A 25,596-nucleotide genomic window follows, 5' to 3' on the forward strand; every position below is an offset into this window, starting at 1 on the left:
TGATCAACTTCAGTTCACAATTGATCACACTGATAGGTCTAAGAGTCAAAGGATCACATAAACAAGACTAGTGTCTGCTAATACTAACTGATAGAATCAAAAAGGGAGAGAACGATCCAACATGTAAAGTGGGATACACAGCAGACTCATAGAATGGCAGATGTCCTAAATAGCACTCTGGCTTCAGAATCAGCCCTTAAGGCATTCGGATCTTGCTGAAGAGCCCATGAGAGTATTGTAGGCATGGAAAGCCAAGACACTCTGGAAAAAAAAAAAAAGAAGACCTAAATGAAAGATCTCTGCGAGTGAGATCCCAGTAAGAATGGGGCCATCAAAGAAGGAGGTACCTTTCTCCAAAGGGAGGAGAGAACTTCCACTTTGACTATGACCCTGTCAGAATAAGATCGAAGTCGGCGAACTCAAAAGGCTTCCATAGCCTTGGCAACTCATGACTAGAGCCTAGGGAGATTACTGACGCCATAAACAAGAGTGTCAAATTGTTAAGTCAACAACAGGAATCACTGTGTACTTTTGTCTCATGTGGGATCTGTCCTTAATGTGTTGCCCAATGTGAAGGAATGCTATAACTAGTACTGAAACAGTATTTTTACACTTTGTGTTTCTGTGTGGGTGCAAACTGATGAAATCTTTACTTAGTATATACTGAATCGATCTTCCATATATAAAGATAATTGAAAATGAAAAAAACAACAACTTGGTTTTAAATTGGACATTGCATAGAAAATTAATCAATTTTTAAAAAATATCATGTAGGATCTCTGTCTTTAATGTGTTGTACATTGTGATTTAATACTATAACTAGTACTCCAACAGTATTTTTTACTTTGTGTTGCTATGTGGGTGCATTCTGTTGAAATCTTTACTTAATATATACTAAACTGATCTTCTGTGTATAAAGAGAATTGAAAATGAATCTTGATGTGAATGGAAGGGGAAAGGGAGCGGGAAAGGGGAGGGTTGCGGGTGGAAGGGAAGTTATGGGGGGGATGCCATTGTAATCCATAAGCTATACTTTGGAAATTTATATTCATTAAATAAAAGTTCAAAATAAATAAATAAATATTAGAGTATTATTAAATATAACAGATTTTTTAAATGAGATGGCATACAAAATACTTAGTACAATGCTTGAGAATAAAGAAACGAGGATGGTATGATAGCACTAGTTTCTGTTATAATTATTATAAGATAAACTTTAAAGTTAAATATAAACAAAGGACAAAAAATGTCTGGCTTACTTTTTATATCTCAAAGCTTAGTAACAGTGCAGTATGCTTATAGTGTACAACAATTAGTCATATATTTTATACAGAATTAGTCTTAAAAAATCATATAATTGATCTTAGGATTTCAAAGGCCCCCAGCACAAAGAAATGATAAATATTCAAGAAGAGGAAATTCTAATTACCTTGCTTTGATCACTACACACTGTATACATGTGTCAAATTATCATATGTACCCTAAAAATGTACAAGTAGTATGTAACAATTTTAAAAGTTTATCTTAACACATTAAAATCCTTAAAGTAAAACTTTAAAATAATTTCTATCAAGTGTCAAGAAAAATCAAATCATTCCTTATCTAAGCAGTGTGTGCAGCAGACAGATACCAGAAATATTTAAAGAATAAGGAACAAGATTCTGGGTTTAGACTGAGAAAATCTGTGCTTAATTTTTCACTTTATCATTTTTTTAAAAAAGTTTTATTTATTTGAAAGTTAGCGTGACCAGGGGACATGGACACGGACACACACACACACACACACCCCTACACATACATAGAGACAGAAAATGATCCTCTATACATTGCTTCACTTCCTGACTCACATGATAGCCAAGGTTGAGCCAAGACAAAGCTATTCGAGTGGCAGGAACCCAAGTACTTTGGCCATCATCTGTGACTTTCCCAGGTGCATTACTAGGAAGCTGGATTGGAAGTAGAGGTAGGCTTCTATCCCAGACAAGTGTCAAAGTGGGAGCTTATCTTCCATATACAATGCCCTTCCCATTGATTTCACGTTTAGCTATGTGGTTCTGCGCAAGTCTTTTAACATCCCAGCCTCATATTCTTCACCAATGGTGACATTAATATCCAGTCTAATCTACCATAAAGGAACACTCAAATTATGAAATGTTTTAATTTGAATATTCTTAAGAGATATCTATAATCCTTCAGTATTATCATTAAGATTTTATTCAGGTACACAAACATTTTTGAAAAACTGTTATGAAAAACTTAATGTTTCTTTCCTATAGACTAAAGAACAAACACAGTATGACACTGAATATGTAACCCTAATAAATGTCTTTGAATAGTAATAAAAAGATTACATATGCACAGCAGGTATCTAATTCACTATAATAACTTAGCCAGGATAACCTGAAGATGCTCCTCTGGACCTGTGTCTTCATTTGTTAATGATAAGGTATTTAATGATGTCAAAATTTCTTCTCATCACTAAGATTATTGTGTTATCCAGTAAAATTAATTTTCCTTAATTTTTTTTAAAAAATTGAAAATATAAAAAGCTCTAGTAAACTAGTCTCAACTGACAGTCAAGGCACACATTTTAAAAAAACTCCAGAATCCCAGACACTGAGCCACCATCAAAGACTCAGCAGCACACCCCTGGAATCCTCTCGCTTCTTGATGGTCTGTCCCTGTGTCTGCTTTCTCCTGCTGTACCTGCCACAGGCTGTTTCCACTGAGGAAAAGGAACCATCTTGTATGTCCACTATCCAGAAACTCCACTCTTTCAACCCCTTTGGTGATGCAAGCAAGGATGCTGACCTGCTTCCTATTGGCACTGAGGATTATAGCCATGGAAGAATTCAACAGAGAAATAGCAGGAAGACACTTCAAATTGCCACAGGACCACTGTGGATCATGACACAAAAGAAACTAGTGAAGCCATGTAAGACCCTGCAATAGTATTGTGAGCATCCACAACAAAATACTTGTCAACAATCCTTAACAAAATACTTGTCAATTGAATCCAACACATTAGAATGATCATTCACTCAGACCAAGTGGGATTTATCCCTGGTATGCAGAAGTGGTTCAACATTCACAAATCAGTAAATGTGATACATCATGTGAACGAACTGAAGAACATAAAATCATATAGTGATCTCATTAGATGAAGAGAAAGCATTTAATAAAATACAACATCCTTTCACAATGAAAACGTTAAGCTAATTGAGGATAGAAGGAACAATCCCCAACACAATCAAGGCAATTTATGACAAACTCATGGCCAGCATCCTATTGAATGGGGAAAAGCTGGAAGCATTCCCTCTAAGATCCAGAACTGGACAAGGATGCCCATTCTCATCATTACTATTTAATCTAGTTCTGGAAGTTTTGGCCAGAGCCATTAGGCAAGAAAAGGAAATCAAAGAAATACAAATTAGAAAGGAGGAAATCAAACTATCCCTATAGGCAGATGATGTGATTGCATATATAGGGGATCCAAGAGACTCCACTGAGAGATTGGAACTCATAAAAGAGTTTGGTAAAGTGGCAAGACATAAAATCAACACAGAAAAATCAATAGGCTTTGTATACACAGACAACATCATGGCTAAGAAAGATTTTTCAAGATCAGCTGCATTCACAATAGTTCTAAAAAGAATTAAATACCTTGGAATAAATTTAACCAAGGATGCCTAAGATCTCTATGATGAACATTACAAAACACTAAAGAAAGAAATAAAATAAGGTATTAAAATATGAAAAAATCTTCCATGTACATGATTGGAAGAATCAACATCATCAAAATGTCCATACAACCAAAAGCAGTTTACAGATTCAGTGTGATCCCAATCAAAATACCAATGACATTCTTCTCAGATCTAGAAAAAATGATACTGAAATTCATATGGAAACACAAGACACCCCTAATAGATAAAGGAATCTTATGCAACAAAAAGCTGGAAGAATCACAATACCTGATTTCAAGATATACTATAGGGCAATTATAATCAAAACAGCCTAGTACTGGCACAAAAATAGACTTATAGACAAGTGGAACATAATAGAAACTCCAGAAATCAATCCATCATCTACAACCAACTTATTTTTGACAAAGGAACTAAAATCAATCCCTGGAGCAAGGCCAGTCTCTTTAACAAATGGTGCTGGGAAAACTGGATCTCTATGTGCAGAAGTATGAAACTAGAACCATACCTTACACCTTACACATAAATCCACTCAAAATATATCAAAGACCTAAATATATAACCCTATACCATCAAATCAGTATAGTACATTGGGGAAACTCTGCAAGTCATCGGCACCAGGCAAACTTCTTGGAAAAGACTTCAGAAGCACAGGGGATCAAAGCTAATATAGACAAATGGGATCACATCGAGCTGAGAAGTTTCTGAACTGCAAAAGAAACACTCAGCAAAGTGAACAGGCAACCCACAGAATGGGAGAAAATATTTTCAAACTATGCAACTGTTAACATCCAGATTCTATAAAGAGTTCAAGAAGCTCAACAACAAAACAAACAAGCAAGTTAAGAAAAAGACAAAGGACTTGAACAGGTATTTTTTGAGAGAGAAAATTCAAATGGCTAATAGACACTTGAGAAAATGTTCAGGATTACTAGTCATCAGGGAAATGCAAATCAAAACCATGGTGAGGACTCACCTCACTCCAGTTTGAATGGCTCTCATGCAGAAATCAACAAACAACAAGTGCTGGTGAGGATGTGGGGGAAAAGGTATTCTAGTCCACTGGTGTAGTCAATATGGAAGACAGTATAGAGGTAAGTCAGAAATCTGAATATAGACTTACTGTATGATCCAGCCATACCACTACTGAGAGTTTACCCAAACCAAAAGAAATCAGCAAATGAAAGAATTATTTGTACCCCATGTTCATTGTAGCACAATTCTTAATAGCCAAAATATGTAATCAACCCAGATGTCCATCAAAAGTTGACTAGATAAGGAAATTATGGTATATATACACTATGGAATACTACTCAGCTGTAAAAAAGAAAAGAAAAGAAATCCTGTGTTTTGCAACAAGATGGATGCAATAGGAAACTATCATACTTACTAAAATAAGCCAGTCCCCAAAAGACAGATATCATGTTTTCCTCATCCGAGATAACTAATAGAGTAACTGAAATGTAATGTATTGAAGTGAAATAGACATTTTAACATTCGATGATTGTTTATGGTCCTTTTATCTTCAGCAGATGAGCAGTTTTTTTTTTTCTCTTCATCCTATCTGTTGAACTCTCTCACTTAGTGTAGTGTTAACTATACAATCATTAAGTGAACTGAAAATAGATCTTTGTAAAAATTAAGAGCAGGAATGTGAGAGTGAGGAGGAGGAAAGTTGGAGCATGGATGGAAGACAGGGTATGGGGAAAGTGTCACTATGTTCCTAAATCTGTACATATGAAATACATGAAACTTGTATAACTTAAATAAAATTTTAAAAAAAGGAAAAATAGGATTGATTATAGCCCACAAAAACAATAAGAAAAGTAAAAAATACATTAAAGTTTTAACAGATTAGAAATAAATTTAACTTCAAGAAAAAAATAATCAAGTTACCTGCCTTCCCTTAAGACCTTTCTTTCCACGGATTCCAGGACTACCCTAGAATACAAGAAGAGTCAAAAAGTATCTGTTGAATGAATCAGTTAAGTACTACAGAGTATTTTCCTCAAATATCAATTAAGGAAGCATGCCAAAAAATTGGACTTTTTGATTGTTATTACAATGTACCCAAATTATTTGAGTATTTTTCCTCTTCAGAAGCATTCAAAAGTAATTACAAGAAAGTGTCACTTAACTGTTCACGCAAAATACTGCATATTTGAAAAATTCATTAAGCATAGAATACTCTGGTTGATTTTCATTTATAACACCGCTTTAAAGAAATGAAAATTTTGACCTGAACTGCATCCTTATAATGAGAATTTAAAGCTAAATTCTTTTTGTTTTTTTTTTTTTGACAGGCAGAGTGGACAATAAGAGAGAGAGAGAGACAGAGAGAAAGGTCTTCCTTTGCCATTGGTTCACCCCCAATGGCCGCCGCAGCCAGCGCGCTGTGGCCGGCACACCACACTGATCCGAAGGCAGGAGCCAGGTACTTCTCCTGGTCTCCCATGGGGTGCAGTGCCCAAGCACTTGGGCCATCCTCCACTGCACTCCCTGGCCACAGCAGAGAGCTGGCATGGGAGAGGGGCAGCTGGGACAAAATCCAGTGCCCCTATCGGGACTAGAACCCGGTATGCCGGCCCCGCAAGGCGGAGGATTAGCCTATTGAGCCACGGCACTGGCCCTAAAGCTAAATTCTAAGTATAATTTGCTAATTTCAAACTTCATGACAATGAACTAATATCATTCACTTCTGCTATTTTCAATTAATACAGTGTCAATGAAAGAATACAAATGAAATCACTGGAAAGCATATGTAGCAACAAAACCTAGAAATGATGGTGCAGTGCAGGACTCAATAAATATCTTGATAATCATTTTAAGTATAAGAAGCCATTCTGCAAAGATTTTATAATTATTCTTAAGCACCTACAATTATGAGTAGCTATTTCCTATTAAGTTACACAAAAATATATCACCTGAGGCTAAATTATTTACTGCGCTTTATACTGCAACATGTAAGACCTGTTAAGAAATTTATAGTCAAATTAAAGATTAATGAATATTAAAGTTCTATAATTATATATTTTAATATTTAATGTATATCTTGTAAAATTTGAATTGCAAATACATAAACATAATTTTCATTACACATTTCTTCTTCTTCTTCTTCTTCTTCTTTTTTTTTTTTTTTACAGGTAGAGTGGACAGTGAGAGAGAGGGAGAAAGGTCTTCTTTTGCTGTTGGTTCACCCTCCAATGGCTGCCGCGGCTGGAGAGCTGCAGCCGGCGCACGGCACTGATCCAAAGCCAGGAGCCAGGTGCCTCTCCTGGTCTCCCATGTGGGTGCAGGGCCCAAGAACTTGGGCCATCCTCCACTGCACTCCCGGGCCACAGCAAAGAGCTGGCCTGGAAGAGGGGCAACCGGGATAGAATCCGGCGCCCTGACCGGGACTAGAACCTGGTGTGTCGGTGCTACAGGCGGAGGATTAGCCTATTGAGCTGCAGCGCCGGCCAACATTTCTTCTTTATAGTAAAATTCAGTTTCCAGATTAAAGAAAAACTAATTATATCTCTGGCAGGTGATTTTTCTTTCATTTTTTTTTAAAATAAAGATTTGTTGGGGCCGGCACTGTGGCTTAGCGGTAAAGCCGCTGCCTACAGTGCCAGCATCCCATATAGGCACCAGTTGCCCCGGCTGCTCCACTTCTGATCCAGGTCTCTGCTATGGCCTGGGAAAGCAGTAGAAGATGGCCCAAGTCATTGGGCCCCTGTACCCACGTGGGAGTCCTGGAAGAAGCTCCTAGCTCTTGGCTTCGGATCAGCACAGCTCTGGCCGTTGCAGCCAATTGAGGATTGAACCAGTGGATGGAAGACCTTTCTTTCTCTCTCTGCCTCTCCTTCTCTCTCTGTGTAACTCTTTCAGGTAGAATAAAATAAATCTTTTAAAAAAATAAAGATTTGTTTACTTATTTTGAAAGTCAGAATTACGTAGGGGTGGTGGGAGGAAGAAACAGAGAGGGACAGAGAGAGACCTTCCATCCGCTGGTTCACTCCCCAGATGGCCGCAACAGCCAGGGCTGGGCCAGGCTGAAGCCAGGAGTCAGGAGCTTCCTCCGGATCTCCCACTTGGGTGGCAAGGCCCAAAGCACTTGGGCCATCCTGTACTGCTTTCCCCAGCCCATTAGCAGAGAGTGGGATTGGAAGTGGAGCAGCAAGGACACAAACCGGGAGCCCAAATGGGATGCCGGCATCACAGGTGGTAGCATTACCTGCTATGCCCCAACACCAGTAACTTTCTTAAACCTGGCTTGCGCACACAGTAGGAGAACCTCACTGACATCCGAGTTCATGACTCCTGTTATCCATCATCACATGCATTACTTTAGAAATAACACTTGAAGGAAATGGACTTACCCTTTCTCCTTCAGGTCCCAGTGGTCCTGCTTCTCCAGGAGAGCCAATATAACCCTTAAAGAGAGCAATCTTTATATTATTTCACTTCAATTTCACTTTGTAATTCAAATAGAAGTTTTTAGCATTTTATTTATAGTAACATGAAATTATAGGACTTAAATGTATGTTCCATGGGGCCAGTGCTTTGGCGTGGAAGGTAAAGCCACTGTCTGTGACACCTGCATCCCACATGGGCTCCAGTTTGTGACCAAGCTGCCCCACTTTCACTCCAGCTTCCTATTAATGGGATGGGGAAAAGCAGTGGAAGATGGCCAAATATTTGGGCTCCTGCCACCCACGGAGAAGACCTGGATGAAGCTTTTGGCTCCCAGTTTTCACCTGGCTCTGCCCTGGGCATTGTGGCCATCTGGGGAAAAACCAGCAAATGGACGCTCTCTCTGTCTCTCCCTCACTCTCTCTGTAATTCTGACTTTCAAATAAATAAATTTTTTTTAAAAGTATGTTTCAGAGCCATATATCAATCTTTTACTTTAAAAATGTATGGAATGTAAAAGAAATTCTTCCCTTCACTGAATACCACAGTGGGCAGAAAATATGTGCTTAGGGGCCAGCGTTGTAGTGCAGTGGGTTAGGCTGCCACCTGTGACATCGGCATTCACATATCAGAGCACCAGTTCAAGTCCTGGCTGCTCTGCTTCCCATCCACCTCCTGCTAACGTGCCTGGGAAAGCAGTGGAAGATGGCCCAAGTATCTGGACTCCTGCCATCCATGTGAGAAGTCCTGATGGGAGTTCCTGGCTCCTGGTTTTGGCCTGCCCTGCTCCCCACCATTGTGGCCAGTAGGGGAATGTACAAGTGGATGTAAAAGAGTTCTTTTTCTCTGTGTCTCTTCCTGTGACTCTGCCATTAAAATAAATAAAAACAAATCTTAAAGAACAGAAAGGACATGTCTAAAATTAATTAAAATGTGGCCCAGAAAGGAGATATCAAAGACTGTAAGAAGAACAGAGGGCCAAGAATTGCATTCCAACGTGACAGGAGGTAAAGGCTTTCAAAGAAAGCTTCAAAGGAAACTGGAGCTTGAGATGGGTCTAGAAACTAGGTCAAAGCTAGATAACCAGAAGCTGGAGATAGGTCACCCCATTAGGATAGTTAGAGGTAACTAACAGGGTGAGTTTGTAAATGGTATTTGCACTGTATGTGTAAGATGCTTTGGAGGAGACCAAAGACCCATCCTGCCCTCTTAAGATTCCGACCTGGTCTTCAGAGACAAGGGATATATATATATATATATATATATATATATATATATATATATATATATATAAATTATGCAATGTACTTTGTCCTAACACCCTTTAGTTTTATCTCACTTATATAAAATAACTTATTTCATCAACTTTATAGATAAAATTAATTATAGTTTTGGGGCTAAATTAGGGAGAACCTTAAATTTCAGATTAAGAATTTTAGACTTTCTATTCTAGACAAAAGGAGAATACTGACTTTAAGGGAGTATGTTAGTATTCTGATGTTAAGTTGAATTTCTAAAATTAATCTGTTGGTAGAAGACAAAGTATATCTGAGACAAGAAACATTGAATGTAGGAAAATCTTTTGCAAGGCTCTTTCAATGGTCTAAATTTGAAGGATTATGGGTCTGGATTCTTAATTTAACAAACATCATTTAAGTGTCCACTGTGTGTATAACAGGGTTCATAAAGATGAATATGAAAGTCAGAAGTGTGTAATTTATCCAGAAAAAGGGTCATAAAAACAGAAATTGTATGGGGCGCGTTTTCAGCACAGTGGGTAAGACACCACATAGGATGACTATGCCCCATATTAGCATGCCTAGGTTTGAGTCCTTGCTCTTCATCAAATTCCAGCTTCCTGCTAATAGATAAATGTGAAAATAAATGTGAAGTTAGTGTATTCTTTTAGGCTAAATTTGCACTAAATTCAAAGTTCCTAAGAAAGTATAAAAATTATCAATATTTTGTTAAATTTGATTTTACTTTTACAAAAGCATACATACCACAATGATGAAAATGCTACTTACTCGTACACCTTTTGGACCTGGATTACCTTCTGGTCCAGCTAAACCCTATTGTAAACCAAAAAATACTGTCATCTTATTATCATACTTTTTTGAATAATGTTAATAAAATAGATAAATAAAAGGGTATATAAAAAAATATCATTTTCAAAACTATAAAATCAGAACTCTACATACCTCATAAAGATTACAAATGTTCAAGGAATTTTAGTATCTCAGAACTAAAAGTAGTATTGGATATATCTATACAGAAATATTTTGGACATCTAAATATATATTACATTAATATGTATTGTTATATACAAGAGTTTTTTCACTGAAATTATTTCTCTTTGCAAATTATTTGTGCTGCTTTAAAACACTTCTAATTAAAGATATGTTCATAAATTATTTTTCTAAAGATTTACTTATTTATTTGAAAGGTGGAATTACAGAGGGGGAAAGGCAGAAGCAGAGGCAGAGAAAGCCTTGCATCCACTGGTTCACTCTCCAAATGGCCATATCAGCAAGAGCTGGGACAGGCCAAAGCCAGGAGCCAGAGCTTCATCTAGGTTTCCCACATGGGTGCAGGGGCCCAAATACTTGGGTCGTCTTCTGCTGCTTTCCCAGGCACATTAGCAGGGAGCTAAATTGGAAGTGGAACAGCTAGGACATGGACCAATGCCCACATGGAATGCTGGCACTGTAGACAATGGCATAACCTGCTTTGCCACAGCACTGACTCCTATTCATAAACTTTTAAAGATGAATATATTTTAAACCTCAGTTTCATCAGTATAAGTATTCATATTTTATATTTTCAGTTAAGATACATCATCACCTTATGGTAAGAGGATAAGATACAATACCTCTAGGTATTTTTAAAGACCTAAAAATGGAATTTTGTTAACAATAGATTCTTTTTGGCCTTTTTATGCCTCTTCATTAATGAAAACATAAGAGATACTATAACATAAGTTATAATGAAAAATTAAGAGATATTATAAAATTATCATTTTCTATATGTAATTGATTGATTTTTAGATGTAATCAATTCATGAAACCTGGGGAGAAACTTGCTGTATTATCATTCTATATAAAATAAAGTTAAAAAGTAGAAGGAGCAACATATGAAATTATTAAAATGAATTTTAAAAGCTGTATACCAAGAACTGAATTCAGTTCATATAATACTATTTGGTAGGTACTGGTATATGTAGTACTGCCAACTGTTTCCCAAGATGTTATAACTGTGTTATAAAGGATGATGCTTATTACAGAGCACCTTAACTCTTACTAATACTTTACATTGGTCATTGTAAATCAGCATCAGGGTTGTTTTAAGATCTTATTGGGGCTGGCACTGTGGCATAGCAGGTTAGGCCGCCGCCTGCAGTGCTGGCATCCCATATGGGCACCGGTTCGAGACCTGGCTGCTCCACTTCCAATCCAGCTCTCTGCTATGGCCTGGGAAAGCAGTAGAAGATGGCCCAAGTCCTTGGGCCCCTGCACCTGCGTGGGAGGCCTGGAAGAAGCTCCTGGTTCCTGGCTTTGGAACGGCATAGCTCTGGCCATTATGGCCAATTGGGGAGTGAACCAGTGGATGGAAGACCTCCCTCTTTCCTTCTCTCTCTCTCTCTCTCTCTCTCTCTCTCTCTGTCTCTCCTTCTCTGTGTACCTCTGACTTTCAAATAAATAAATAAATCTTTAAAAAAATCTTATTAGATCTTTAGCAATATTAATACTGTTTTAGTTTTATTGATGTTTTTGAGAGGCAGAGAGGAAGAAAAAGAGAGATGAAGACAGTTTTCCTGTGCTGGCTCAGTCTCAAAATGCCCACAATGGCTGAGTTGGGTTAGAAGCCAGGAGCTGGAATGAAATTCAGGTCTTCTGCATGGGTGGCAGAACCAAATTACTTGAGCCATCACCAACACCTCCAAGTGAAGCTGGAGCCAGGAACCAGAGCTGTGCAACTCAGATGTGGCAGGTGGCTCTCTTAACTGCTAGGCTGATGTCTGGCCCTAAGCATTTCAATTTTGAAGGTTCCACTATAATCATCAAATGTATCTAAAAGTCTATCATGGTAAACAAAATTTTTCACAGTAAAATTTTTGAGGGATTTTTGCAACTTTGATTTTGAAATTATTTCTCTACTTAATAAAAGTAAACTAACTGGGGTTGGTGTTGTGGTGCAGGAGGTTAAGCAACCGCTTGTGACACTGCCATCTCACATTGGAATGCCAATTCGAGTCCTGACTGTTCTGCTTCCAATCCAGCTTTCTGCTAACGCACCTGGGAAGGCAGCAGAGGACGGCCCAAGCACATGGCCTCCTGCCAACTATGCGATACTAAGATGTAGTTCCTGATTCCTGGCTTTGGTCTGGCCCAGCCCTAACTGCTGCAGGCATGTAGGGAGAGAATCAGCCAATGGAAGCTCTTTCTCTCTCTCTGATGCTCTTTCAAATAAATAAACACATAAAAGTAAACCAACAGTCACTGTAATATTAACTCTCAAAATAAGAAACACAATGTATTCATGAAGAGGAACATATAAGGGGAAGTGTGAATATAGTTACTGCACCTGCCTGCCAGGGTAACCAGGTGAACCAATATTACCAGCCAGTCCTGGGATTCCCTGAAATTAAAATCAACAACTCAGTACAGTAAAGGTAAAGAAAATCCAAAGAAATATATTTGGTGCATTTATATATTCAAATTTTGGAAGAACTTTGACTCATGAAAATACTGAGTCCTCCATATAGTTTATCCACATGAAATCACCTATTTGAAGGAAAATGGGCCAAAATCGATAAATAAAAAGAAATAAAATTATTAGATTATGCAGGGCCCTAATTGAGACACTAATCATTAATAATGACAAATCTAGGTTGGAAAAATCAAATGATGCATAACCAATGACGACATTCAATATAGAGGAAAAGCCAGTACATTTCTTAATCATCTTTTAACAATTTCTTACTAATATTCTTAATAATTTCTTAATATCATTTTGGATTGAATTTCTTCTTTTCTCAATTATTCTACTCATTACATGTCTGAGCATAAGCCTCAGAAGGCTAAGAGAGATAGTAAAGTTTAAAATCAATCTCATATTCCTTTCCAAAATAAACCTAACCTTCCAGCATGTCTGATTTAGTAAATGACTATGAAGTGACAAACACCTTTACTATGGCAAAAGTCTATACGAAAATTCACACAGTGAATATGGAGGGTGATATGGAGTGAATGTTTTGTATCTCCTAAATTCACCTAATGCTAACAATAATAGCATTAGGAGGTGGGGCTTCTGGGAGGTAATCAGGTCATGTGGTTGGCTTGCCCAAGAAAGGATTTAATGAGATCATAAAAAGAGACCAGAAAGGCAGTTAGCTCTCTTCCCCATGTGAGGACACAAGTCACCAGCAGTGTGTAACTCAGAAGAGACATTTACCGTAATCCAACTGTGGTGGCATGCTGGATTCAGACTTTCCATCTCTAGAATTGTAAAGAATAAATTTCTGTTGCTTAGTACGGTGTTCTTTTATAGCAGCTCAAACTGACGTTTTTCATGGATGGTAAATTCATTTGGAATTGACAAATCTGTATTCTTGATTAAAACAAGGTTTGTTCAAGGAAAGTTGATATAGAGACTTGGTATCTTCCAATTTCTTCATGTAGGCACTGAGTTCTATAAACTTCCCTCTTAACACTGCTCTCCCATGAGTTTTGATATGATGTACTGTCATCTTCGCTTATTTCCAGAAACTTTTTGATTTTTTCTATGACCCACTATTCATTCAGGAGCATGTTATTCAGTCTCCATGTATTTGTGTATGTTGTAGAGATTCTTGAGTTGTAATTTCCAGCTTTATTCCATTATGGTCTGAGAAGATGCATGGTATGACTTTGATTTTTTTGAATTTGCTGAGACTTGCTTTATGTCCTACAATATGGTCTATCCTAGAGAAAGTTCCAGGCACTGATTATAAGAATGTGTATTCTGGCCGGCGCCACGGCTCACTAGGCTAATCCTCCGCCTTGCGGCGCCGGCACACCGGGTTCTAGTCCCGGTCGGGGCACCGATCCTGTCCCGGTTGCCCCTCTTCCAGGCCAGCTCTCTGCTGTGGCCAGGGAGTGCAGTGGAGGATGGCCCAAGTGCTTGGGCCCTGCACCCCATGGGAGACCAGGAGAAGTACCTGGCTCCTGCCATCGGAACAAGCGCGGTGCGCCGGCCGCAGCGCGCCTACCGCGGCGGCCATTGGAGGGTGAACCAACGGCAAAAGGAAGACCTTTCTCTCTGTCTCTCTCTCTCTCACTGTCCACTCTGCCTGTCAAAAAAAAAAAAAAAAAAAAAGAATGTGTATTCTGCAACTGTGGAGTGAAAAGTCCTGTAGATATCAGTTAGGTCCATTTGGTCCATAGTGTCGATTAGTTCTGTTGTTTGTTAATTCTCTGTCTAGTTAATCTGTCCATTGATGAAAGTGGGGTTTTGAAATCCCCTGTTACTATTGCATTGGAGTCTATGTCTCCCTTTAGATCCATTAACATTTCTTTTAAATAGCCCAGCACCCTGTACTTGAGTACCTATACATTTATTACAGTCACATCTTCCTGTTAAATTGATCCCTTAATCATTACATAGTGCTCTTCTTCACCTCTTTTAACAGTTTTTATGTTAAAGTCTATTTTGTCTGATATTAGGATGGCAACACAGCTCCTTTTTGGTTTCTGTTAGCATGGAATATCTATTTCCATTCTTTCATTTTCAGCCTGCATTTACCTTTGTTGGTGAAATGTGTTTCTTGTATGCAGCAAATAGATGGTTCTTATTTTTTAATACATACAGCCAGTCTGTATCTTTTAAAACTGAAGAGTTAAGGCCATTTACATTCAAGGTGACTATTGATAATTAAAATTAAAGATCTGGCCCAGCCATTTTTCCAGAAATATTTCTTCTGCTTATTTCAGATTTCTTTTGTACTTTTAGTGGGGGGATTTTCTGGCTTCACAGTCCAATTTTTCATAATGATGGCTATCTTTCTGTGTACAGCACAGAAGCACCTTTTGTAAGGCTGGGCAAGCGGCAACACTTTCGATTTCTGTTTGTTATGGAAGGTCTTTATTTCACCTTCACTCATATAAATGAGAGCTTTGCAGGGTACACTGTTCTGGGTTTATGGTTTTTTTACTTTTAAGACTTTTACTATATCTTGCCATTCTCTTCTAGCCTGTAAGTTTTCTGATGAGAAGCTACCTGTGAGTCTAGTTGGAGATCCTCTGAAAGTAATTGGACATTCCTCTTATGCATGTTTTAGAATCTTTTCTTCTTTTCTTTATATTTTACTGTAGGAATTTTGACTACACTGTGTCGTGCTGAAGATCTTTTCTGGCAGTCTGTTAGGAGATGTATGTGCTTCCTCTACTTAGATGCCCTTTTCTTTTTCCAAATTGGAGAAGTTTTCTGTAATCACTTCAAAAAAGGCCTACTAATCCATTTTCTCTTTCTAATCTTCAGGAATTCCTAAGACTCATATGTTGGGTTATGTGATAGTACCCTATAAGCCTCCAACACTGCTTTTAAGTTTTCTAATTTCTTCTTCTTCTTCTTTTTTTTTTTGGTCTGACTATATGATTTCCAAAGATTAGTTTTCTCTTTCAGATACTCTTTTTCTGCCTCACCAAGTCTGCTCTTAAGAAATTCCACCACATTTTTGATTATTGAATTCTTTATTTCTAACATTTCATTCTGATTTCTCCTTAAAATCTCAGTTACATGGGGAAAATTTTCATTCATGTCATGTATGGTTGTCTTCAGTTTGTGGATTTGCTTCTGATTGCTACAATTAATTTTTTTAATTCCATTTCTGGCATTTCCTCAATCTCTTCATCTTTACTTTCTAATATCGAAATGCTGTTGTGCTCCTTTGTATGGGGATTCATGGTGTCTTCCTTATTCTTGTTTGTTGAATTTCTGCATTTACTTTTAGGCATTTGTGGAGTTGATTATTGTTTTTTTCCTCTGATGTCTTTTAACTTTGAATATTCCTCTGATGGCTTTTAACTGTGGCTTTGTGGAATGCCTGCATTTCACTGAATACCAAGAGGTTTGTGGTGGCTATGGCCAGGGATCTCTGGTCAATACTCCAGGGTGAGGTGAGTATCCAGGGTAACATTCATGTTAGGCATGTTAGATCTCCTCTCATTAACTGAAGGTGGGGGGGAATGGTCACTCTCTGTTGGTGTGATCACACCCTCACATCCTCTCCTCCAAGCTGATCAATGACCCGGTGTTAGCCGCCAGTTTGTTCAACACTCATCTGTGCAACCATATGAATTGCACAAATGATTTGCATAGTCCTTACTATGAGCACAGTTCCCACTGCAATGACCTGCTTTAGGCAACTAAGGGAGTGTGTGGAGCCACACCCAATGTCAATCTCCTCTTCTTTTGCTTGACCCAATAATTATCATTTACTGGGAACTTTTTTATATGCTGAGTACTTTATTTCTGCTTTATATCTGTTATAAAGATCTATTTTTGTCATTCTATATTTGAAAAAACTAGAAAAATTGAGATATTATGACATTGGGCAATTTAACAAAATTTGAATAACTTGTGATCTTCTGAGGATTACAGAATAAAGAAATTCTTGGCCACATTTGCAGAGATTATATTCTATGATTTTCAGAAACCATGTTTGTATTTTACATACTACCTTATCAGTTTATATTGTATACCTATAGCATTTACTGAGCACATACCACATACTAGGTACCACTCACCTGTCAGCTATTTTGTATATAATATCTTATTCAATTTGCTCAAATATTCTACAATGTACATTTCATTACCCTTATTCTACAGATGAGAAAAACTGAGACAAAAATGTTGAAGTCTTCAGTTAAAGGTTACTCAGCTAGTAAGTAAGAAGCCATGATTTAAATCAGCAAGTCTAATTCCAGAGAGTGCCATTCAGGGCTGCCTTCCTAGTGTGGATAAGAAGTACAAATTACTTCTAATAGCATACCGTGAAAAGCCTTCTAATTATGAGATTTGCTCCAGTATATTTACAACTACCTTCCTTTATGCCCTTTACAGTTCCAAAATATGGAGCCTTGCATCTAGTCACAAAACCTTGTAACCGAGTATGCCAATAGAAAGGAGTGAAACAAACTCAAAAGGCTAATTTTATTCTGTAGATCATTATCCAATGCCAAAAACCATCCCTGTCTCATTCTTTTCCTAGCCAAATGAGATGAACTGATCTTATAAAGAAGCAAATTGGTTTTAAGACATAAGTGAAATCTGATTTTGAATGGACTTTCAGAGGGTGTAAAAACAACAGAGATCTAACACATTCCAGCTGCACAAAGAAAGACACCAAAGAATTCCACTGGATGTCTAAGCTCTCTCATGCTAGAATAGCAGTAAACGAAGTAAACAAAAAAGCCTTCTGCATGGTCTTTATATAAACATAGTCTGAGACAACCACACCCTGAAATAATTGCCAACAACCACAGAATCTCAAAGGAAACTCCAAACACCATCACTCAATTCATTCTGCACTAAAAAGAAAAGAAAGAAAAGAAAAAAGTTGGCTCCCTCAAAGGTGTAGATTGGACGGAGGAATGGAGATACAGTTCTATTATCAGTCCCTTGAGAAATTAGGAACAGGAAATTAGGAAGCCTTCCTCAACCTCACTTCTTACTCTAAGCATTAAATTACTGGCTATGAGTCACAGACTTCATTCAGAATCTCAATCCTGCTACTATGGATCCTGTCCCTTCTGTGTTTCTCACAGAAACACAGAATTAAAAATTAATAATACCTAGGTCTCAGGATTATTGTTGGGCAAACACAGAATGATGTGTAGGAATGAGTTTAAGTACATATTAGTGTTGCTAAGCATTATATTTGTAATATATATGAAATACTGAGGAAATAGTAATACTACTATAAGTTGAAGCAATACAACTACAGTCTGGCAAATAATAAGGGCTTAATAAATGGCAGCTCTTACTACACTCCTGTTTGCTGACCAGTTTAGAAATATTTTCAAATTTTCTGCAAATCAATCATGCACAGAGTTTTCACAGTTAAAATATAAAATTATTTTAGTTTCACAAAGTTAACACATATTTTGCAACTTGTTTTCTGGAAACAAATGGAATAGAAACAGCTCACTGCACAATACATTTTCCAATCCTTAAAACTGATTTGAAATTTCTAAAACTCTGCCAAAAGCGTACTCACTATACTAACAGAACTAGAACAGTTGTTGAAATTGGATCAGTTCTGACACATGATGAATATTTAACTTATTTGCAAGGTATGAGTTTTCTTTCACTGGAATCCAATCATTTCTGTTAAAGCAGTATTACAGGTATTTTTTTTCTTCCTAGGTAATAATCCCTACCATCCTTCTCATTTCCCCCCCATATATGCCCAAATGCTTCTCAGCACCTGTTTGATCTTCAGGAAACCAAGAGTGCACCTGTTACCAGTACATATATTGCTTTGCTTGCCAAGTCTAGCAATTGCTAGTCTTCAAAATTTGTCCCTCAGTGACTGAAGAGAGTATACACTCAACATGAATATGAGAAAACTGGCTTTGTGTCTGAATTTCTGTATTTCCCTCAGTGACTGTCCATCACATTTCTTCCTGAAGCTTCCTTTAGGTCTTCCTGATGATCTCTGCAGAATCTTTAACAATGGTATCCATCACCTTGGTCAATCTCTAATCCCCTACCATTTCCATTGCTTTATTCAAACTGGCCTACTACATATTTCATTGGAAACAAGATATATGACTTCATTTTTTTTCCTATTATATAATGATATATTCCTGGGAAGAAAGAAACAATAACATGATCGAAAACTAAATAGTTCAAAAACTATTTTGACTTACAAATGCTGTGTATATATATTATGGATAACAATATGTATACCTTTTAACTTAGGTTGTAATTGAAATTGACTTACATTTCCCTTGCAAGGTCAGAGAACTAACAGTTATGAATTAGGCTTTAGTACACAGGGAAGCCCCTGAAACTGCAGAAAATGTCAGAGGTGTGATTATGTTTAAAAGAGTTCATGGAAAATGGGACGAAAGTTGTTAATTTAGGTGGAAAAATTTTGAAATCCATTCAAATGAACTGTCGTCAAAAAGTTCATGGAAAATGTATATCATGAAAAAACTATGTAGGGTTTTCATTCTTTTTAGGCACTAAAATAGACTTATGTCTTAATTCCACTTTCTGTGAACTTTCTGAAGTCACTACATATATTTTCTAAGAAAGAATTCAAGGCATTTATGAGATTCTGAAAGGGGCCTGTGAACTTCAGAAGTTTAAGAACTACTGTTCTGAAACATGTTAGGCAAATAGTGAGGGTGAATGATAGTGACATTATCTGTTACATATGTATTTTTAAAAATTCACAGCTAATAAATTAAGATTACCCTGTACTAATCAGAGTGGAAATTACTGTGAAGAAACATGCTAAAAGTAAGGGGAAATCATCCCTTAAGAGGATTCCTTAATCCGTGTCTTTTTCACTGGACAAGATGTAGGACACATGGTGGAGGCACTTACTTGTTCACCTTGGAGGCCTGGGAGCCCCGGGTATCCTTTGGCACCCTGCAAGAAGAAAAGGTGAAGATATGCTATGAAAAGTACACTTACAGAAGCCAAGTAAGTAAATGCAGGTTGTCTGTTGCTTTTTATCACAAATATGGCTTCCCCACCAATATAATTTAATCCTTACTAATCTCTTACTAATCTTTTATTTAATATTAATTTTACTAATATATTAATTCTTATTAATGCCTTATTTTGAATATTATTTGAATGATTTGTTATTCTTAACTAAAATTATAGCATAGCATTTAATAAAAAACAGCATCCTTTTATAAAAGGTTCATATCTGAAGCTTTCTTTTTTTTTTTTTTTTTTGACAGGCAGAGTGGATAGTGAGAGAAAGAGACAGAGAGAAAGGTCTTCCTTTTTGCCATTGGTTCACCCTCCAATGGCCGCTGCGGCCGGCTCATTGCGCTGATCCGAAGCCAGGAGCCAGGTGTCTCTCCTGGTCTCCCTTGCGGGTCCAGGGCCCAAGCACTTGGGCCATCCTCCACTGCCTTCCCGGGCCATAGCAGAGAGCTGGCCTGGAAGAGGGGCAACTGGGATAGAATCCAGTGCCCCAACCGGGACTAGAACCCGGTGTGATGGCGCCGCAAGGCGGAGGATTAGCCTGTTAAGCACGGCGCCGGCCATATCTGAAGCTTTCTTAAAGTTAGTTTATTTCAATATTGCTGAGACAAAATGCCTTCAGCCACAGTCTGCTTGTAATGATTGAAAAACTGGACCATATCCAGGCAGTTTCCCTAATATCATAACACTCCATGAATGAGCTAGCTCAAATGAATGAGGATGCTCATGTGTTCACCCAAAGGTTCTAATAAGCTGTCTTGAGAATTTATAACAAAAAATGTTTTCCAAATAATAGAACCAAAATCACATCATAATCTCTCATCAACACCCAAATTATAAAATCAATAATATCCTTTTTTCTCTAGAAGGATCTTCTTCTAGAAGCAAAATGAAGGAAGCTTAAAGAAAGGATGAAAGAAAAAAGGAAGACTTTGGTGATTATTTGGATATTTGTAATTAACAATCAGTGAATTGACCTATTGTTTACTGTAAGATTGTATACATACAAAACAGAAAGAAAAAGTTCCATTTTTTAGAGCCTCATGAGATTTTAAAAAAAAATATAAGGATACCTCAAAAATTTCATGGAGAATGGAATTAAATGATAAGTTCATGTTGATGCAAAAAATTTGAAATCTATGTATTTAGGAATCTTCACAAATTCTTGAAAAATATGATTTTGAAATTATGCATGCATGAAATTCAAAAAATTTTGTTCCAAAATAGACTTATCTTTTAATTCCATTTTCAATGAACTATTTGAAGTATTCTTGTTTAACTCAAAAGTCAGAAATAAATCATAGTTTATAAATATTAAAATCTCCTAGTTAATATACTACAAGCTGAAGATAAGCTTTCAGGTTTTCAGAATATGCCATATTTAGGATGAAATAATCATTTATGATTAGTCACTGAAGTTTCATCAGAAGAGATGAGTTTGGATAAATGGAATAGGGAAAGAAATGATTCCCTGGTAAGACAATGAGAAAATTTGATGAGTTACCTCTTTGAAAAATTAGGCATGGTTTCAGTAACTTTTGAGATATTAAACTTAGAGCAACAGTAAACATTTAAATAGAAATCTCTTGGGAAACAAAGAAAAATTAAGAAAGTAGATCCAGGGGCAAGGATTTTTGTATTATTGGTATAGCATATTAGAAACAAGTAAGTAACAGATGGTAATAACTAGAGGGAAAAGGAAAAGCCCATTCCTGGGAGCCCAGCCATTGTATTATGCTATTAGCAAAAGATCAGGAAAGCAGCCATGAGAAAGAAGGGAAGATAGGGAAGAAGGAGACAAATTAACTTCATTGAGCTACTACAAAAAATCATGCAGAATCATGTTAGTTTGATAGATTTATCCAGCACTGAGGAACCTACCTTTCTATTTATTTTATATACCTAAAATTGTCTCAAACTCAGATACAACCCATCCTGAATATCATTACTATGTTCAAAATTATTGATCATAGAAAACCAAGATAAATCAACAGGTGATTTGTACTTCATCAATCAGCTATTATCAAAGTTACACCTTTACCAAAAGCATCTGATGGTGTTTTAACTCAATTACAGTCCAAATTTATATATTTTTTAAGAAAACTGAAAGTTAGCCTAACTTCAAAATATGAGATCTATTGTGCTCAGTTCTCCAAATATTCACACAAGAATACACACATAAAAATAGCCACAAAGCTAAGTTTTTTTTCATTCTTTATAATAGGAGATTTGAAACATCCTTGGCCTTACAACAGTCACTTTTGGGGATGGAGTAGCAACTTTAGGAGGGAAGAAACTAGACGTTTCCTGGAGAGTGGTGGAAGATGAGAACTGGGAAGCCAGGTTAAGAGGCACATAGGTCAGAGGAATTCTCTGCCATGAGATTACTGCACTTTCCCTTTTTAAGAAAGTGTCTACCTATTCACTTATTTTATTTCTGTGAACCCCTGAGTCTAGCTATATATTTAAATTTCTTTGAGCACTACCTGTTTTTCTGATCACGGCTTCTTTCCTCCTAACCTACACTGAAACAGAATGCAGTGGTGCTATAACTTTTAAGTTTACTTTACTCACAGAATTTTATAATAGCGAACTTCATCATTGTACCATAGTATCTTCTGCATGTAATATTCTCTTTGAAGGTTTCTTTTTAATTCAGAATTCTGATAAGGTGACAGCATCACACAGTCTAGTCTGTCCTTCATAACTCACTACTCTGAGGTGGGGCTTGACTCAAAGGATAACAGAAAGTCTGGCTAGTACTCTAATAAGGTCACTTGGAATGAAGACTTTTGCCTAAATAAAGACCATGTGGGCCAACCAAAGTCTCTTTTTAAAAAAAAAAAAACAAAACATTAAGTTTAAATATTAATAACAAGAGAAAAATTAAGGGACTTAGCATTGGAAAAGATTCACAAAGAATGGTTAAGAGGAAGAATACAGGCATTGAGATGCTATAAAAAAGTCAAATTACAAGTAAAAACTGAGAACAAGCAGAAATTATGCTGACGAAGTTGTTCAGAGAAGAAGTAAAATAACAAAAAAGATGGATGCAGCACAGCTAGATTTACTTTGCCATGGACACAGTAAATAAGCAAAAACTCCCTTTCAAACCAAACTAAGGGAGAGATAAAAGTTTTACTAATGACTTCAAAATTATAGACAGTTTCCATGAGGTGGTCTTCATGTTTGATCTTAAAGTGAGGACATAGCTCTCCTCAGGGGCATCATCTTACCTCACAGAAAGAACACAGTCAGAACATGCCTGTGACTATAGATTTCTAGCTCAGGCTACCAAAGATTAGGGATGGGACTGAGCACCCTGCTGGCTAACATGAAAGGCTACCTTTATGGTCTACTTTAACAGAAACCAGGAGGAAAAGGAGCAAGTCAGGCAGCAGTAGCAATGTAAGGATAGGGGGCAGGCCAATTAATAAGAGCTTTATACAGTGATTTGCCATAAGGAGACCCAGCAGGCCATCCACCCAAAATTGGCATTGGTTTTCAATGTGGAAAGCCAGGGCTTTGGACAGACAGCAGTCATGAAGAGCCACGTCAGTTCTGCCAGCCAAGGGCTGGGTCACTGGAAACAGATCTGCCCTGGAGTCAAAGGACTCTCAGGCTAGAGCTGCAGACTGTTGGCTGTAAACTAAAAAGTCCTTAACTCTGCCCAGCTTCCAAAGTAACCACCACTGTTGAGGGAACAGCCTAGGGCCAGTACACTGTAGGCAGAACTGTAAATCTCCTTTTAGTGATGCCTCCTACCTTCTGTTCAGGCCAGCTAGGTAACGGAAGTCAACAGGGTGCCTTCACTTAGGAGGTTCACACCTCCTTTATAATGTCTCCTCAGTACCCCACGTGAAGAGACCTGGCCAGGCCTTAACATCTACCTGATTATTATTAAGCTCCTCCTGCCTGTTTCTGTTTTCTTCTCAATGGGAAACCTTTCATAGGTCCTCTAATAATGACTCTGTCCTTTGTTTTAGACCCTGTGTATTTAATCTGCTTGTTAGATTCATTTTCTACAGATTTGAAACTGAAATTCTAGATGGCTAAGCACATGAAACCTTGGATGGAAGCAGTTTCTGCAAGCTGGCATTGTGTCTCCCTTGGAAGCCACCTCCTGCAGGAACCCTGTTTTGACTGCCATTCCTTACTCCGTCCATGGCTTTCTGTTTTATCATGAGCAAGCTTGACAGGGCAAGTAAAAGCACAAATCATGCCTTTTGATGAGTTTTGTCCCTGCCCTGTAACTAATGATTGTCAGTTTTTTCTTTTCCAAAATTGTGCTTAAAAACCCCACTACCACCAGCCCCTTTGTGTTTTGACTCTCTAGGAGCCCCCCTCCTGGCCACTCCACCAGGAGGCCTCTGACATAAATAAATCTTGCTTTTTCTCTCTGAAAAAAAAAGTAGCTAATATACAATGTACAAAAATGTATATGAGTGAAATTGACAGTTTGAAATTGGATTACTGTTATATACCCTTTGTCTATACTCTTGAAGAACAGTGGTTTTTCTACTTACTATTTGTTAAATTCTTTATTTACAGGAGGATTAAGCTTGTGATTATAAAGTAAATTGAAAGAATGTAATTAAAAAAAGAAAAGAAAAATAAAAAAGGAAAGAGGAGGGAGAGTGAGAGGGAGGGAGGGAGGGAAGGTAGGTTTGGATGTATCATTATGCTCTTAATCCTATATATACGAAATACATGAAATTTGTTGCCCTTATATAAATAAAAATTAAATTAAAAAACTTCCAAAATAAAAAAAATTTAAATCCACAAATCAATGTTGCTAAGATCTTTCGAGTTACTTTGAATGCGTGCTTCTCCCTACAAGTCATATCACAGTATCTATTTTTAGATCCCATGTATTCCCTGTTTGCCTTAATGCTGCACAGAGGACTGAAATAACTCACTCTGTTACTTACTATAGCCTAAGACTCCATTCTTTTCAATAAAGAGTCTAAATAAAACAATATTGCTTTTTGTTTGTTTTGTCTTTAAACTGCTAATAATAATAAAGAATAGCCCTAGTATACCAAGTTCTAGATCCAGTTTTGCCACTAAGTAGCCAAATCATGAGCTCTAAAGTCTTCATTTGTAAAATTATGGCATTCAATTATTGTGAAGTCTCTGTTTGGTGCTGAAATTCTGTGGTTATTGGAATCTGTACTTGCTACTTCTTTTTTAAATTTAGTTAACATTGAATGAAAAACAAAGATTTCAGAAAGGTAAACACATTTATCTCTACAATTCACACAAATGCCAAAGAAGTTCTGAGGAATAAAGGATTCACCTCTGGCACTTTCCTTGTTAAAACCTGCAGTAGCTATCTACCACAAAATAAATGCTTAAACACAGCAGACAAGTCCTATTGTAATTTGGCCCCTGAGTAGCCCTACAACCTTAGCTCCTGACACTTCCTGTTTCTTCCTCCAAGCCTTGGTTTATGTCTTACCCACAATAAGGATAGCATGCCTGTCCACCAAGAACAGTATCATGATAAAGTCTGCTCATATTCAAGCCTCATCCTGGACATCTTCACTTTCCCTGTTCCCTGCACATACCTGCATATCCTCAGGAAGCTTATGTAATCCTCAACTCCTATATCCTTCACTATCTTTTCCATCTTTATCACTGTACGTGCCACATCTTTACCATTACAAATGCCATAGCATCATATATTTTTCTGTGATTTACTTTTTAAAATATATGCATATATATATAAATTTGTGTGTATGTATATATATACATATATACACACATTTATACACACACACATACA

At 37.2% G+C, this 25,596-nt stretch overlaps 1 protein-coding gene across 6 annotated transcripts in view; it reads right to left on the bottom strand.

Moving 5' to 3' along the window:
* The window catches only part of COL24A1 (collagen type XXIV alpha 1 chain), a 421,092-nt gene that overhangs the window by 320,310 nt on the left and 75,186 nt on the right, over positions 1-25,596 (bottom strand). For all 6 annotated transcript variants that reach the window (XM_062191650.1, XM_062191653.1, XM_062191654.1 and 3 more), the window contains exons 9-13: positions 19,695-19,739; positions 12,681-12,734; positions 10,124-10,168; positions 8,063-8,116; positions 5,598-5,642 (exon numbers count right to left, since the gene is read on the bottom strand). In XM_062191650.1, coding sequence (XP_062047634.1) covers positions 5,598-5,642; positions 8,063-8,116; positions 10,124-10,168; positions 12,681-12,734; positions 19,695-19,739 — 243 coding nt within the window. The remainder of the gene's footprint in view (positions 1-5,597; positions 5,643-8,062; positions 8,117-10,123; positions 10,169-12,680; positions 12,735-19,694; positions 19,740-25,596) is intronic.

Source organism: Lepus europaeus, chromosome 5 (assembly GCF_033115175.1).
Source record: "Lepus europaeus isolate LE1 chromosome 5, mLepTim1.pri, whole genome shotgun sequence".
Lineage (NCBI taxonomy): Eukaryota > Metazoa > Chordata > Mammalia > Lagomorpha > Leporidae > Lepus > Lepus europaeus.